The 13,860-nt window shown below is 43.6% G+C and overlaps 1 protein-coding gene across 3 annotated transcripts in view; it reads left to right on the top strand.

Moving 5' to 3' along the window:
- Positions 1-13,860, top strand: part of TPR (translocated promoter region, nuclear basket protein) — a 72,386-nt gene that overhangs the window by 32,313 nt on the left and 26,213 nt on the right. For all 3 annotated transcript variants that reach the window (XM_063134860.1, XM_063134850.1, XM_063134840.1), the window contains exons 23-32: positions 707-859; positions 2,429-2,545; positions 4,331-4,534; positions 4,649-4,833; positions 5,955-6,102; positions 6,749-6,886; positions 8,849-8,980; positions 9,842-9,972; positions 11,560-11,770; positions 13,441-13,587. In XM_063134860.1, coding sequence (XP_062990930.1) covers positions 707-859; positions 2,429-2,545; positions 4,331-4,534; positions 4,649-4,833; positions 5,955-6,102; positions 6,749-6,886; positions 8,849-8,980; positions 9,842-9,972; positions 11,560-11,770; positions 13,441-13,587 — 1,566 coding nt within the window. The remainder of the gene's footprint in view (positions 1-706; positions 860-2,428; positions 2,546-4,330; positions 4,535-4,648; positions 4,834-5,954; positions 6,103-6,748; positions 6,887-8,848; positions 8,981-9,841; positions 9,973-11,559; positions 11,771-13,440; positions 13,588-13,860) is intronic.

Here is a 13,860-nt window from a genome sequence, read left to right as displayed (position 1 = left end):
CAGTGCACATCAAGCCTGTCTGAATTGCTGCTGTATCATGGCGACCTTTAAAATCTGCTAATACATCTTTTCTGCTGGACTGAAACAGTGGACTCAACTATATTGTCAGAGCCCATCTTTTTAAAGTGGATTAGGATTGAATCCGGAGATGCAATGGTGACCCCCGTCCTCCTAGTCAGCACCATCAAATGGCTGTTTAGGTTGTCACCTTCAACTTATACTGACTGTTCTAATGGTCAGTGGCAAATCTTTTATTTTTATTGGTGTTTTGCTTCTCATTGGCCTATCCCTGGGGGACTATAAAAGATCCTGTTGGCCCAGGAGTATCTCTCAGACTGGCCTTATCCTTAGAGCAACTTCTTCGAGCTAACAACTTATCCTTTGTCTATTACATTCAAGCAGTATTTTTTTTTCCTTTAAAAAAGAAGAAGAGAGGAGTATTTCTCAGGCTGACTTTATCTGTAGAGCAAGTTCCTCAAGCTAACAACTAGTTCTTTGTCTGTTACATCAAACAGTATTTTTTTCCCTATAAAAAAAAAGAGACAGAGACAGAGAGAGGCTAATATAACAGAATTTAAGCGTTTGCCTGTCTTTTAGATAGCACAAGCATACTTTTCACTCTGGAGGATATATGGAATATGATAGAATATGAGCATGTCTCTAGTGAATTCTGTGCATTTTAAACTGAATTGATCTCACCGTCCAGGTGACAGAGGAAGTTCGGACAACTGTTGAAACCCGCTTGAAGGAATCGTCCGAGTATCAGTCCCAACTAGAAAAGAAATTGATGGAAGCAGAGAAGGAAAAACAGGAATTGCAGGATGAGAAACGTAAAGCTATAGAAAACATGGAACAACAGGTACAGCAGCAGGCGTTTTCTCTGCCATGCACTTTTCTTTCTCTGTAGATAACAAAAGAACATGGCTAGGATTGGAAGAGGAATTTCATATAAAGACAAGGGCTTGAGCATAACTAGTGTGGTTTCTTTGTGTGAGTGAAGAGCAAGCTTCCATGCCATCTTACAATCTTTATTTATTTGTTTATTACATTTATATACTGTCCCATAGCCGAAGCTCTCTGGGCGGTTTACAAAAGTTAAAACAATGAACATTTAAAACAAATCAAGAGTACGTCCTGGACTCCACACTCAGAGCACTGAAAAAGCTTTACTACTGAGTGAATTCTTTGATGCAAATTACATTGTGTGCTCCGACGAAAGCACTTTCCACACACAAAGCGTTCATACTGCTTCTCACCTGAATGGATCATTTCATGTGAGGCAAGGTGCAACCTCTGCTTGAATTGCTTTCCACAGTCTGAGAACTTTTATGGCTTCTTCATGTGAATTCTTTGATGTTGCTTGATGTTTGTGCTATGAGCAAAGCCTTTTCCTCACTCTGTGCATTCATAGGGCTTCTCCCCTGTGTGAATTCTTTGATGTTCTTTAAGGCTTGTCCTGTGAGCAAAGCTCTTTCCGCACTCTAAGCATTCAAAGTGCTTCTCCCCTTTTTGCAAGTTCTTTCAGTTTCAAAAGCTGTCAATGGGATGGATGGGGTGCTGCTATTCTAGAAATAAATCCTCTAAGTCCCTTGGGCACATTGAACCAGTTCCATGCTCTTTTAGATCTTAGGTACTATGGATTTCTCTGCTCATTGCTCAGCTTCTTATTGTCTGCTGTACATCTTGCACGAAGCTTTGCAGCAGAACAAACAATCACTGACCCACCGCATATTAAGAAGATATACATTTTGACATAGTTAGAGCAACATGGAAATTGTGAGGGTTTTTTGCTCCAGCATGTTTTGCGTAGACATCTGCATTATGGGTTGTTTCCAGTTAGTACCCCTCTGCTGACGGAAGGCTCTTTGATCCAATGGAGGCTTCTATCAGCAGAATGTGATTACCTTTCCCAGCTCCCATGCTGTTTCAACCCTGTTCCTCCAGCCTTCTGAAGTAGATTTTATGATGGGGGTGGGGGGTGGGCAGAGGGAATTCAAGTCTTCCTTCCCTGTTCTGCTGATGGAAGTCTCAGCTGGGTCTACTATAACAAGATTCCTGTAAAACAGTATAGTGACTATTGAATTCAGTCCTGGAAATAAAAAGCTGGATCCACACAGTTAGATCATCTGATGTGTAGCCTCCCTCTCCAGCATGCATGTAATGACGAGGCCCAGTTAGTAATGGCAGTGGGGGTTTCAGACAGATAAAAAGTATGATTCGAAGTGTATTAAGGCTGCTTAACTGAGGCACAGCTTTGGAAAGAAAGAATTGAAGTGCTGCAGAAACAACAGCCTTGAATTTAGCAAATCCGTGATGCATTTACAACTACTTCTAAGTACATAATTCATTGTTCCTATCAACTGTAACTTTAAAGCATAATGGTTTACACAAAGCCTTGACTATTTGATACTTCATGTTTCACATGCAGCTTTCTGAGCTTAAGAAAAACCTTTCCAGTATGAAATCTGAAGTCCAGGAAGCCCTTCAGAGAGCAAACACAGCTCTGAGCAATGAGCAACAAGCTAAACGGGACTGTCAGGAACAAGTACGTTTCTAAATCCTCCCTAAATGAAGGGTATCAATCATGTATCGATCGGATTAGTTTTATGTTCAGTTGGTTTTGCGTGGCGATGATTCTCATAAATGGCCAAATCTCATTGGGGTACTCTAGCATTGTTTTTGTGCTAATCTAAAGGATTAATTGGCTGTTATTTTTTTTGCATCTTTTTGGCGTACAGCCACTGAAAACGGGACCCATCAGTACTGTATTCTGTTCTATTATTATTATTATTATTATTATTATTATTATTATTATTATTGCTGCATTTGTATACCGCCCCATAGCCAAAGCTCTCTGGGTGGTTTACATAATAGTAAGACACTTAAAAACAATATACAAAAACTAAAAACCACAAAACACACAATATACACATACATTTAAAACTACTATAACAACTTTAAAAACTATGAGCCTAAAAAACAGACCCAGGCTCATTTCATATTGCTAAATGCCTGGGAGAAGAGAAAAGTCTTGACCTGTCACCGAAAAGATAACAATGTCAGCGCCAGACGGGCCTTGTCAGGGAGATTGTTCCACAGTTGGGGGGCCACCACAGAGAAGACCCTCTCTCTTGCTTCCATCCTCCTAGCTTCCCTCGGAGTAGGCACTTGGAGGAGGACCTTAGATGTTGAGCGCAGTGTACGGGTAGGTTCATGTCAGGAAGCGTTCCATCAGGTATTGTGGTTACAAGCCATGTAAGGCTTTATAGGATAAAACCAGCACCTTGAATCGGGCTCGGAAACAATCTTAGGGTCAGGGCAGATACTTACGGGAGGAGGCAGTCTTTCAGATAACCTGGCCTCAAGCCGTTTAGGGCTTTGAATTTTAATACCAGCACTTCCTTCTCCCCAGGAAGGCTTCTGCTTTTCAAATCCAGCTTCAGCACCAGCCATTGAACGCAGAGACACAGGGCTGGAGAACACCGCTTCCTAGCCTATATTTTGATTCAGCCACTCACAGCCCCACCCTCACCTTGACATGCGCTACTTCTCCCATCAATGGGAAGTTCTGCTGCTTTCCCCTTTTTATAAAGGGGAAATCATCTTGTCCTTCCTGGAACAAATACTCCGAACCTCAATGTAAAGGGGGGGGGGGGAGACACACACCGGGACCACAAACATGACCTACATGTTAGAAATACATTGTAATGCTATCTCACACCTTGCTTGGGAACGTAAATGTAAACAGGTGCAATGAGTGGTCTGCTGCCACAAAATCATCATCGCCTAGTCAAGGATCCAAGAATGGAAAGAGGAAAGCTTAATTGGTTGGCCCTGTTTTGTGCCTATTGAATCCATTTGACCTTCTCTCTGAAATTTTAAAAACTTTTGCTGCTGCAAGAAGATTATTTCAGCCCGTACGGCAGCAGCAATAGAGAAGATAATTCTGTAACCTTTCAAATGCACAGAGCATGCACGCACACACTCTCATATACACAGAGTACCTGATTGGAGCCTCTGTGTTAAGTTGCTTGGAGGTATCAAAGTGTGTTTTTCGCAAGAGGAACCCTTCTAATTTTTTTTTTTTACCTTTTCCTGTGTATTTTTGAGGATGTTGGTCCCCATTATTTTAACCTGCCTCTAAATTTTAAGGGAACCAGCAGCACGCCTCGAAATGGTGTGGGTTTTGCTTTCCCCACAGATATGTCCAAATATTACTTCGGTCACCAAACAGAAACCTATAATTTGGGAGACAGCTTTAGAAAGGAAGAAAGAAAGCTATTGAGTTTCTGAAAAGTTCAGAAGAGGTGATAACTGTGGCTTCTTACAGGCCAAGATCGCTGCGGAAGCGCAGAATAAGTACGAACGGGAGCTGATGCTTCATGCCTCTGACGTTGAAGCCTTACAGGCTGCCAAAGAGCAAGTTGCTAAGAATTCCACGATCAAGCAGCAGTTGGAGGACGCAGCCCAGAAAGCTGAATCTATGTTGCGAGAGAGCAAAGCCTCGTGGGAGGAGCGAGAGAGAATGCTGAAGGTATTATTACTTTTCTCGTTGCCGTGACCCACACAAACCTAACAGATGTGTATCGCCTTTGAACCCAGGGTTTTTGAAGCTTCTGTGGTGACCGGCTTTCATCTTCTGTGGCAGGACGAAGCTTCGAAGCTCGCATCTCGCTGTGAAGACTTAGAAAAACAAAACCGACTGTTGCACGAGCAGCTGGAAACTCTGAGCGACAAGATGACGTCTTCAATGAAGGAAGGCATGCCAGGGGCGTTAAACGTCTCCCTCAGCGAAGAGGGAAAATCACAAGAGCAGATTGTGGAAATTCTTAGGTATATTGATCTGATATGGGTTTTTTAATCGGTCGGTATTTGCATGGTACCAGTTATGTGCTCTGCTTCAGGGTCACGTGTGAGATGTTCAGAATTCTGACAGGAAGGATTTAACAAAATGAAAGCATTTTACGACTGGTCCGGTTGTTAGGGGCAACCCTTTTCTACGGCTTGGGAGGAGGTGGAGGGATTCTGTGCTCCTTCCTTCTCCGCTGTCATATTCCCACCCCATTTGTCCTCTACCCTGCTTGGGCATTATATGTGACGATTGCTAATTATAATTTAAGAGTGCTTGTCAACTCCATTTCATAACCTAGCTTAAATCTGAATAAGACCAGCATCTCTTACAAGTGTGCTGTTTCTCTTTTTCTCTCTCTCACGTGCACACACACACATACACACAGAACAATGGATAGAGAACACAATCCAATGATCTGCTTCCATTTCTTAAACTATGATTTCATATTTTGTCTACATTTGACCTTACAATGTGATATTTATTTATTTATTTATTTATTTATTTATTTATAATATTTATATCCTGCCCTATATCACTAAGATCTCAGGGCGGCGTACAGATAAAAACATACAGTATAAAACAATAAATATACACAGTTAAAAACAAATTAAACCATGGTCCAAGTTAAAACAATATATAATTGAAAAGCAATAGATACAGTTAAAACAATGTGCCTGTGAGTTTAACCATCAAAGGCTTTGTTAAAAAGCCATGTTTTTACTTGGCGTCAAAATGAAACCAATGTTGGCACCAGTCGGGCCTCCAAGGGGAGGGCATTCCACAGTGGGGGTGCCACCACAGAGAAAGCCCTCTCCCTTGTCCCATCATAATGTATTTGTTGCATTGGTAGGATGCGGAGAAGGGCTCCTCCAACAGATCTAAGGTCTCGGGCAGGCATATATAAGGAGAAGCGCTCTCTCAAGTATCGAGGTCCCAAGCCGTTTAGGGCTTTAAATGTCATTACCAGCACCTTTAATTCTGTCTGGAAGCGTATAGGCAAAGCTAAGCCCCCAACATCTCTCAGGCATATGATTTGTTTTCTGGCTTCCTTCACAAGCTAGTAATTCGAGGCTTTTAACCCCACGGCTTCTTTCCACTGCAGATTTATACGTAGAGAAAAGGAGATTGCAGAAACTAGGTTTGAGGTAGCTCAGGTGGAGAGCTTACGCTACCGCCAGAGGGTGGAACATTTGGAAAGGGAGCTTCAAGAGCTGCAGGACAGTCTGAATGCAGAGAGAGAGAAGGTGCAGGTATGTATGTACACACATACACTTTCGGTCACCCTGGTTAGAAGTTGATTGAAGTATCTTCTGTTTATATTGGCTCTAAGAGTCGTCTTGCAAATGTTGCATCGTATTGGCAGACATTCAGTTTACAAGGAATGCTGCTAAAGTTATTGATAATTCCTGGGTGACATCCCTGGCCTACTTTCAGAAAAGCTACTGTTCTAGAATTTGAGATATGTGCCTGTACAGAATATCGCTTTAAAACAAAGTCAAGAGAAATGCTTAGATTAAGTCCATGATTTTCCAACTGTATTCAGGAAAACCTTGAGATTTCTGCCTGGTGCTCCATGCGAACTGACTGTGCACCCTAGATCACTGATGCCCAAGAATCTTTGGTGCAGTTCACAGAGGTTCTGCTGCAGAAAAGTCAAGGTTGAATGAGTAGAAAGTTTTAATCACTGGATTATGTAAAGGACAAATGTTAAGAGCCTGGGGTGTCACCTATATTGTACATGGTTTATACTTTTAAAATGTAACTTTTGCTACAGTAATAAATATTGGATGCACTAGTAATTTTTCAAGGAAATATAATGGCACTCCATGTGTATCTAAGCTGAAAAAATCTGGGTTTTTTCTCAAAATTTGGATTTCAATAATGCTTTGAATTTAGGTGACAGCAAAAACAATTGCTCAGCATGAAGAACTAATGAAGAAGACCGAGACCATGCATGTTTTGATAGAAACCAACAAGATGTTGAGGGAAGAGAAAGAGAGACTGGAACAGGAGCTGCAGCAAATGCAAGCAAAAGTCAGTGTGAATTTTAAATCCAGCTTTCAGAACCCTAAAACAACACCCTAAGAAAATGATCCTATGGCCCCTAGACAATACTTTGGATTCCCCGATCCAAGGTCGGAGACAGTGGTCTGACCTCAGAGAGGGGAAGAGGGGCTCAAATGCCCCCTCCCCCTTGCAGCCAGCATGGAGAGAACCACATCCGCTGCTCTTCAAGGTCGGGGACTCAATCTCAGAGAAGAGGGAAAGGGGGCGTTTCAGTGGGTGGGGAGGAGGGGAAACTGGTGGGGCCAGGATAGGAGTTATCCCGATGCCTCTCCAGCCTCCTTCCCATCTCCTCTGAAGTGCCCCAGCTAGATGGGCAAAAAAGCCCATCTAGCGAAAAACTCAGAGTGGGAGGACGAGGAAGTGAGGATCACCTCTGCCACTCTTCCTGCCCTGCATTGGATGCTTGCAAGCCTCCAGGTTCGGGGACTTGCGATCCCTGAGGGCGCATGTGATGTCCTGCCCACCTGTGTTGCCTTGGCTTCACTTGAGAATGCCCACAAGCTACCTGACAGGACTATCCACGCCACTAGCACCCAGGACCACTTCAGTCCCCCCTGTGCTAATGACGTGTATGAGGGTTTTGGCCTACTGCTGCTGCTCCTGTCTTGCCTTTATTCTTTAGGCCCCACAGCCCAGAAACCTATCCCTCAGTTTCCCATTCCGCTGCCACCATTAACTGTTCTCTCCTCCACAGACCGCACCAGTTGTTTCAATTCTAAATGTTCAATTCTAAATTCTAAATGTTGTAGAATTTATTAACTTAAGTGCATGTACATAAGCTTATTGGTTTCCTCAGTTCAAATGTGTATGGTTACATGGTTCCTAAGCGTAATGGTTTCTGTCCGTTCTTCCTTACAAGGTTCTACTATAGAATACTACCATCTATTCTAAAGCACAATAACCCACACCAAATCTTTCTATTCAGCATCTGCCTCTCACAGAGTCATACACTTTAACTCTCTTATAATCAATCACTTCTACCCTTCACTTCACAAAATCATAACGCCCCCACACACACACTCAGCCCACAACTATATATAGCTCTATTTCTCCAGCTCCTCCCCTTCTCACACAGCCAATCCAAGCACTCCCCCTCCTCCGTCCAATCAGCATTCAGGCATTCCCCCCCCCCCTTCTTCTACTTTCATAACCTGTGCATAGAAATTGTAAGTACATTGAGGCCTACTTACTTCCTGGAACTTTATGCATAATATAAGCCATTAACTTTGCATATATTTACATTTACTGCATAATACGCAGCTGAACATCACAGCGCAATTCATGGATTGTGCCCTTAATCGATCTTGTCAATTAGATACGCTGATACACATCTGTGGTTTTCATTTACATCAGAACTCTAGAACACTGGTGCATTGTTGACACTTTATAAAATGATTGGCTTGTTCTCCTTTATTTATTTATTTATTTATTCCATTTATATTCTGCCTTTTTTCCTCCAAGGAACCCCAAGGCGCCATTCATAATTCTACCTGCCATTTCTATCCTCACAACAACCCTGTGAGGTAGGTTGGGCTGAGAGTTTGTGACCGGCCCAAAGTCACCCAGTGGGTCTCCAGGGCCGAGTGGGGACTAGAACCCAGATCTCCTGACTCTCAGTCCAATACCTTAGCCACTACACCACACTGGCTCTACACCACATTGACTCCCTTTAAGTTCTGGGGAGTTAATGAGATCTGACTATTGGCTACATATGGAAATTACGCTTAAACAAAATGGACCATTTTAAACCTAGCTGCCACTGTATCATAGAACCCCATAATCTACCTACCCGGAAAACGAGGAGACCTTAAAAGATTTTTAAGCAAGGGGGCTATTCATTCCCTAAGGCAAAATGTTACGATCTGCATGGGAAACTAGCCTGGGAAACAAAGCCATGCAGTAACTTCTCCAAAAAATGTATGGCTTTAGGTGCGCAAGCTGGAAGCGGACATCTTGCCTTTGCAAGAGTCAAATGCTGAACTGAGCGAGAAGAGTGGGATGCTGCAGGCAGAGAAGAAGCTGTTGGAAGAAGATGTCAAACGCTGGAAAGCCCGAACCCAGGTGAGGTGACCTTGCATTCTAGAACCATTTGCTGTTGCAGGGCCTCAACATAGATGACATTTCCACAGAGTAAATTAAGCAGGTTCCTTATTGGCTGAGAACGTAGCTAAGTGTTGGAAGAGCAAGAAAAGGAAAGATAAACAGGATATGACAACAGTTGCGGTCTAAGATTATGAGGAAAGGCATTTGCACATTTTCTTGGGTGTTTCGGAGTAAGAGCAGGAAGGCTAGCATTTAAGACGTTACAGAAACATTGGGTGGAGGGAGACCAGTGATGAGGTTGTGTATTAATGTGTGGGGCTCTCTGGGCTTGAGGAAAAGCTGTTTGAGAATCTAGGAGGCCTGGGATACTATTGATGCTGATAAAAAAATGAGCATCAGGTGGTAAAGCCAGTAGCTGTGCCTGATTCCCTTTTTCTTGGTGTGAATGGGCTCCCAGTTGTAGCTTTGCCCCGTCTTCCTTCAATTGCAGCACGGCCAACTGCTCTGGAAATGGAGCAGAGCTTTGGAAGTAGTTGGTGATGTGGCATGTGGAGTCTGCTGTTCAAAGGAAAAAAGCAGAAAAACTCACTCGAGCAAATGTGCTTAAACTAATTCTTTGGAATCCCAGCCCATGAATCCAGACCCTGAGGTTTCCACATGCTTGCTTCTGGCATTGGTTTGCAGCTTTGGAAAGGGACCTGTTTTGATGCTCAAATGTCACATTTCAAATCAGTTAGTTGAGTTAATGCCGTTCGTATCCCCTTCTGTGTTCTGCCACAGTCCGAAACGTGCTCGGGATCTGCATTGAATTGCACCCCCTTCCCTGTCCGGCTTTATTGTAAGAACCAAGGCTAAGATTGCTTTAATACCTTCTTCCAGCACCTATTGAGCCAACAAAAAGATACAGATGTTGAAGAGTATCGGAAGCTTCTTTCAGAGAAGGAGGTGAACACTAAGCGTATACAGCAGATGAGTGAAGAAATTGGCAGACTTAAAGCAGAAATCGCCAGGTAAATTCCAAGGAATGTGTTGGAAACTGAAAGAGACTGAATGCAGTGATATGAATGCCGGGACGAAATAATGGTATTGTTCATCTATAAGTATTAAGAAGACCTTGCTGAAGATTTTTCTACTCTTACTACATTTGAATGTATCTCCTATAGCTGTTAAATTTGTATGGATGCTTATTTAGATATATGGACTACTTATATTAATGTATTTATTTGAACTGGAGGTATTAAATACTTCTTTTGCCCTCTTTTTCTTTTTGTATTCAGAGTGATGTAAATGATTATTGTGCAGGATTAGGTTTTATATGTTCTTTCTATATATCTTTTCTCCCCCTTCCTCTTTTGTGGGTTCCCCCTCCCACAAAAAAATACTGGTGTTTGTTTTTTTAAAGTATTAAGATCTTGCTCAGCAGTTCGTTCACAGGACATTGAGAATGGCGATTTTAATCCTGATGAAAGTGCTCAGCCTTTACCCAAGGAGTTGCAGATTCAAGACAGAACCCAGTGCTGGCCTTGAGTGTATGGCCGGCCCCGCCAGTTCCATTCCGCAAATGGAAGGGCTGTTCAGTACTTAGCAAGTCAGTGATGCCCATATAAGAGAGCGGTCCCCTTCCAGAAATGACCTTGTTTCAGGACTTGACTCTGGAAGTGCTAAATTCCCATTCTGCAAGCGGTAGGAGCTGCTTGCGGAATGGAATCGGCAGGGCTGGCCACCTGTGGACCAGAATTTGTGGCCAGCTCTGCTATCAAATGGCCAGCATTGGACTCTACCCTCTGATACCCTACTTCCCCTTGCCTAAGTGGGGCTGCGGCCTCCCTCACCTTAAGGAAATGCCAACACATCAGTGGAACATATTACCTGGCATGCATACGGCCCCAGGCACAATCACCAGCATTTCCAGTATTAAAGAGATTGGTGGCTCAACCTTCCATTTGAAAGAGGAAAAAATGGCACGTAACCTGAACTACTTTCTAACAACTTGGGCAAGCTGATAGTAGGAGAAGAGCCAGTAATGTAGTGGTAGAGGACGTACTTCGTGTGCAAAAGGTCCCTAGTTCAGCCCCAGCATCTCTCATGGGGTTATCTCTGGTAGACAGGCTGGGAAAGACCTCTGCCCAAGACTCTAGAGCGTTTCTGCCAGTCTCTCTTTCTGAAAGGCAGTTTTATACATGCAGGCGCAAGTGGAAAGGCACTTCCATTTTCATAAGGCAGCCTCATTGATCTCTCCAAATTTCTCTGTCCCGCTCCAGCCCTCTGGGTCCCATCATGTGCTCTTCCAGAAGGTCCATCGACCCTCAGGAGTGGCTAGAGGGTAGGGAGGGGGTCATAGGGGTTTATAGTAGGAAGGAGGAGCCAGAACAAACCCTCTTGCGTGAGCTGAGTTCCACTCATCTATCTGAATCTAGCTCACAGGCTCTCTCAGAAGCAGACAGAATGGCTGTCTGCATTAACCAGGGCCCTGGTTCTCTTCTCCGGTTTGTATGGGATGCTCCTGCAGCCACCATAGCTTGAGACTAGTTTAAGAACCGCTGGCAAAATAGATGAAAATCACCTTCTCTCGTGCTGCTCCTTCCATTTGTGTTCAGGGCAAGCGCATCCCTCACGACAAATCAGAACCTGGTGCAGAGCCTCCGAGAAGACCTAACAAAAACCAAAGTTGAAAAGGAGGCCCTTCAAAAGGAGCTGGAAGTGAAAGTGGCTGACATCCAAGACAAAGTTAAAACAATAACTCAGGTCAAGAAAATTGGACGCAGATACAAGACGCAATATGAAGAACTGAAAGCCCAACATGATAAGGTCGGTTTTGACCTCTGACATTTAAAATCTGCTCTTTTTCAGGTTGTTGGACATAGCTACTCTTAACAAATGTGCACGTTTTAATCACACTGTCTAATATTTACACCTGCACAAAACAATAAACTTCATGTACTTCTGTCTAACTTTACTTAGAATTGCTTTTTAAAAATGCTACAGAACATATTTATAGACTAAAGTACTGTGCAGCCATGTTGCATCTTGGTAACCTTGATGATGTTTTAGCCTGATTATTTTCTCTGTGTGTGTGTCCTGCTTTTTCTCCCCCTGGTCAGGGCCGGTGCCAGGCTTTTTTGCGCCCTAGGCAAGGTGAGCTGCTTTCACCACCACCCCACCGTATCCCCCCCAGGTAGGCGGAGACAGGTTACCTGTCCATCGCCTGAAGTCCTCCCGTCCATCCCGCCCCCCCCCCCAGCGTCCCGGCTTGTCTTTGGCTGGGAGCCCCCAGCCGAAACCAAGCCGGGAAGCTGGGGGAGGGCGGTTAGACGGCTCCATGTGCTGACGTCCGGCGCGCGCCGGATGTCAGAACGTGGAGCCCCCCGTCCCCGCCCCCCATTGTCCCGGGTTGGCTTCGGCTGGGGAGCAGGGCGGAAGGCTGGGAGGGCGACTTCTGGGGGCGCTTACCTTGGCGCTCTAGGCGGCCACCTAACTGGCCTCTATGGAAGCGCCGGCCTTGCCCCTGGTCACAGCACATTGACAGTGATCTGATAGTGTTGTCCTTCCTAGACCATGGCCTAGCCCAGCCCCCATCACCACCAACAAACCCCATATTTCTTCTGAAATGGCTAACCTGTATGGAGGGACTAGAATGCTTGATGCCTCTATATAAGCAGCAGAGGCTCTTTGGCCTGTTACACTGCACTGCACTGCTGACCTCGACAGTGGTGGTCAGCATTAGTAGCGTGAGAAAGTAACTTGGAAACAACTATCTATAAATCCAGTTATTATCGGGTAGTTTAGATGAAGTGGTAGCACTTAATAATCAGAGGATGATTGCCGATATGTTAACTCCAGCTCAAATATTAATAGCACCCCCAAAAAGTAGGGGTACAATAAACACCATCTTTAAGAGAATGGGAGAATAATATTTGGCACAGAGTACCTATGCATAAGATTTCGCACTATGATCTGGTTCAAATGATAGGACAGCTCATTGTAGGTTAATTTACTCTCAAGGAGCCGTGGCCTGTTGTAGGGTTAAGTGATGGCTGTTTAATCGTCAAAACCCTGTCGGCCAGGTTTACACAACACGACAACCCCAGGTTGGGGGTTGCATATTTATAATGGTGACCAGCATGTGTTGCAGCTCCTCGAGGGTAAATTAACCCACAATTGAATGTCATGTGTGAACCAACCTTATAAGGAACTTTGGGAGGGTCAAGCTACAAAACGTGACTTTTCAGAACAATGAGATAAATATTAGAGACAAAGAAAAACAACTATAAGAATATAAATAAAGATGTCTTAGAGATAGTATGAAAGAAATGATGAACTTTATCTAATTTTGTAGGTTCCCCTGAATTCTTATCAATTTGTATTTTTTTCCCCTTAGTTATTTTTTACTTCTCTGAGAATTTTTTCTTATAGTTACCTTTTTAATTCTTCTAAAGAATAGTACTGATGCTGTTTACGTTGACTGTCTGAAAATGCAGGTGATTGCAGAGGCATCAACTCAGTCTTTTATAGAGCAGCAAGAGCAGCACGCTTCAGACAAGGAAATTCAAGAGGTGAAAGAGGCCCTAACCCAAGCTGAGACCAAGATAAAAGCCTTGGAGGCACAGCTCGAAAATTTACAAAAGGTGCGTATATATTTATCCCTAATGTACATTTTGAGTCTTCTGACATATTAGCATGTCAGAAGCAGGATGTTGTGGTTGGATCATGGCGATCCGAGTTCATATCCCTTTTGGCTACAAAGTTTGGCCAAGTCATGTTATTTCCTTGTAGAAAATGCAGGATGAAAACCAGGTAATAATAAAACATTGCTACAGAGTCAATTCCATGTAATATCACAAGAAGAAACAACTTTGATTTAAACTGTTTTCTGCCTTGAAGACCCATGGATACACGCT

The sequence above is a fragment of the Elgaria multicarinata genome, chromosome 1, assembly GCF_023053635.1.
Source record: "Elgaria multicarinata webbii isolate HBS135686 ecotype San Diego chromosome 1, rElgMul1.1.pri, whole genome shotgun sequence".
In the NCBI taxonomy this organism is placed as follows: domain Eukaryota; kingdom Metazoa; phylum Chordata; class Lepidosauria; order Squamata; family Anguidae; genus Elgaria; species Elgaria multicarinata.
The sequence above is the reverse complement of the archived record's forward strand: the minus strand, read 5'-3'. Positions and strand labels throughout refer to the sequence as shown.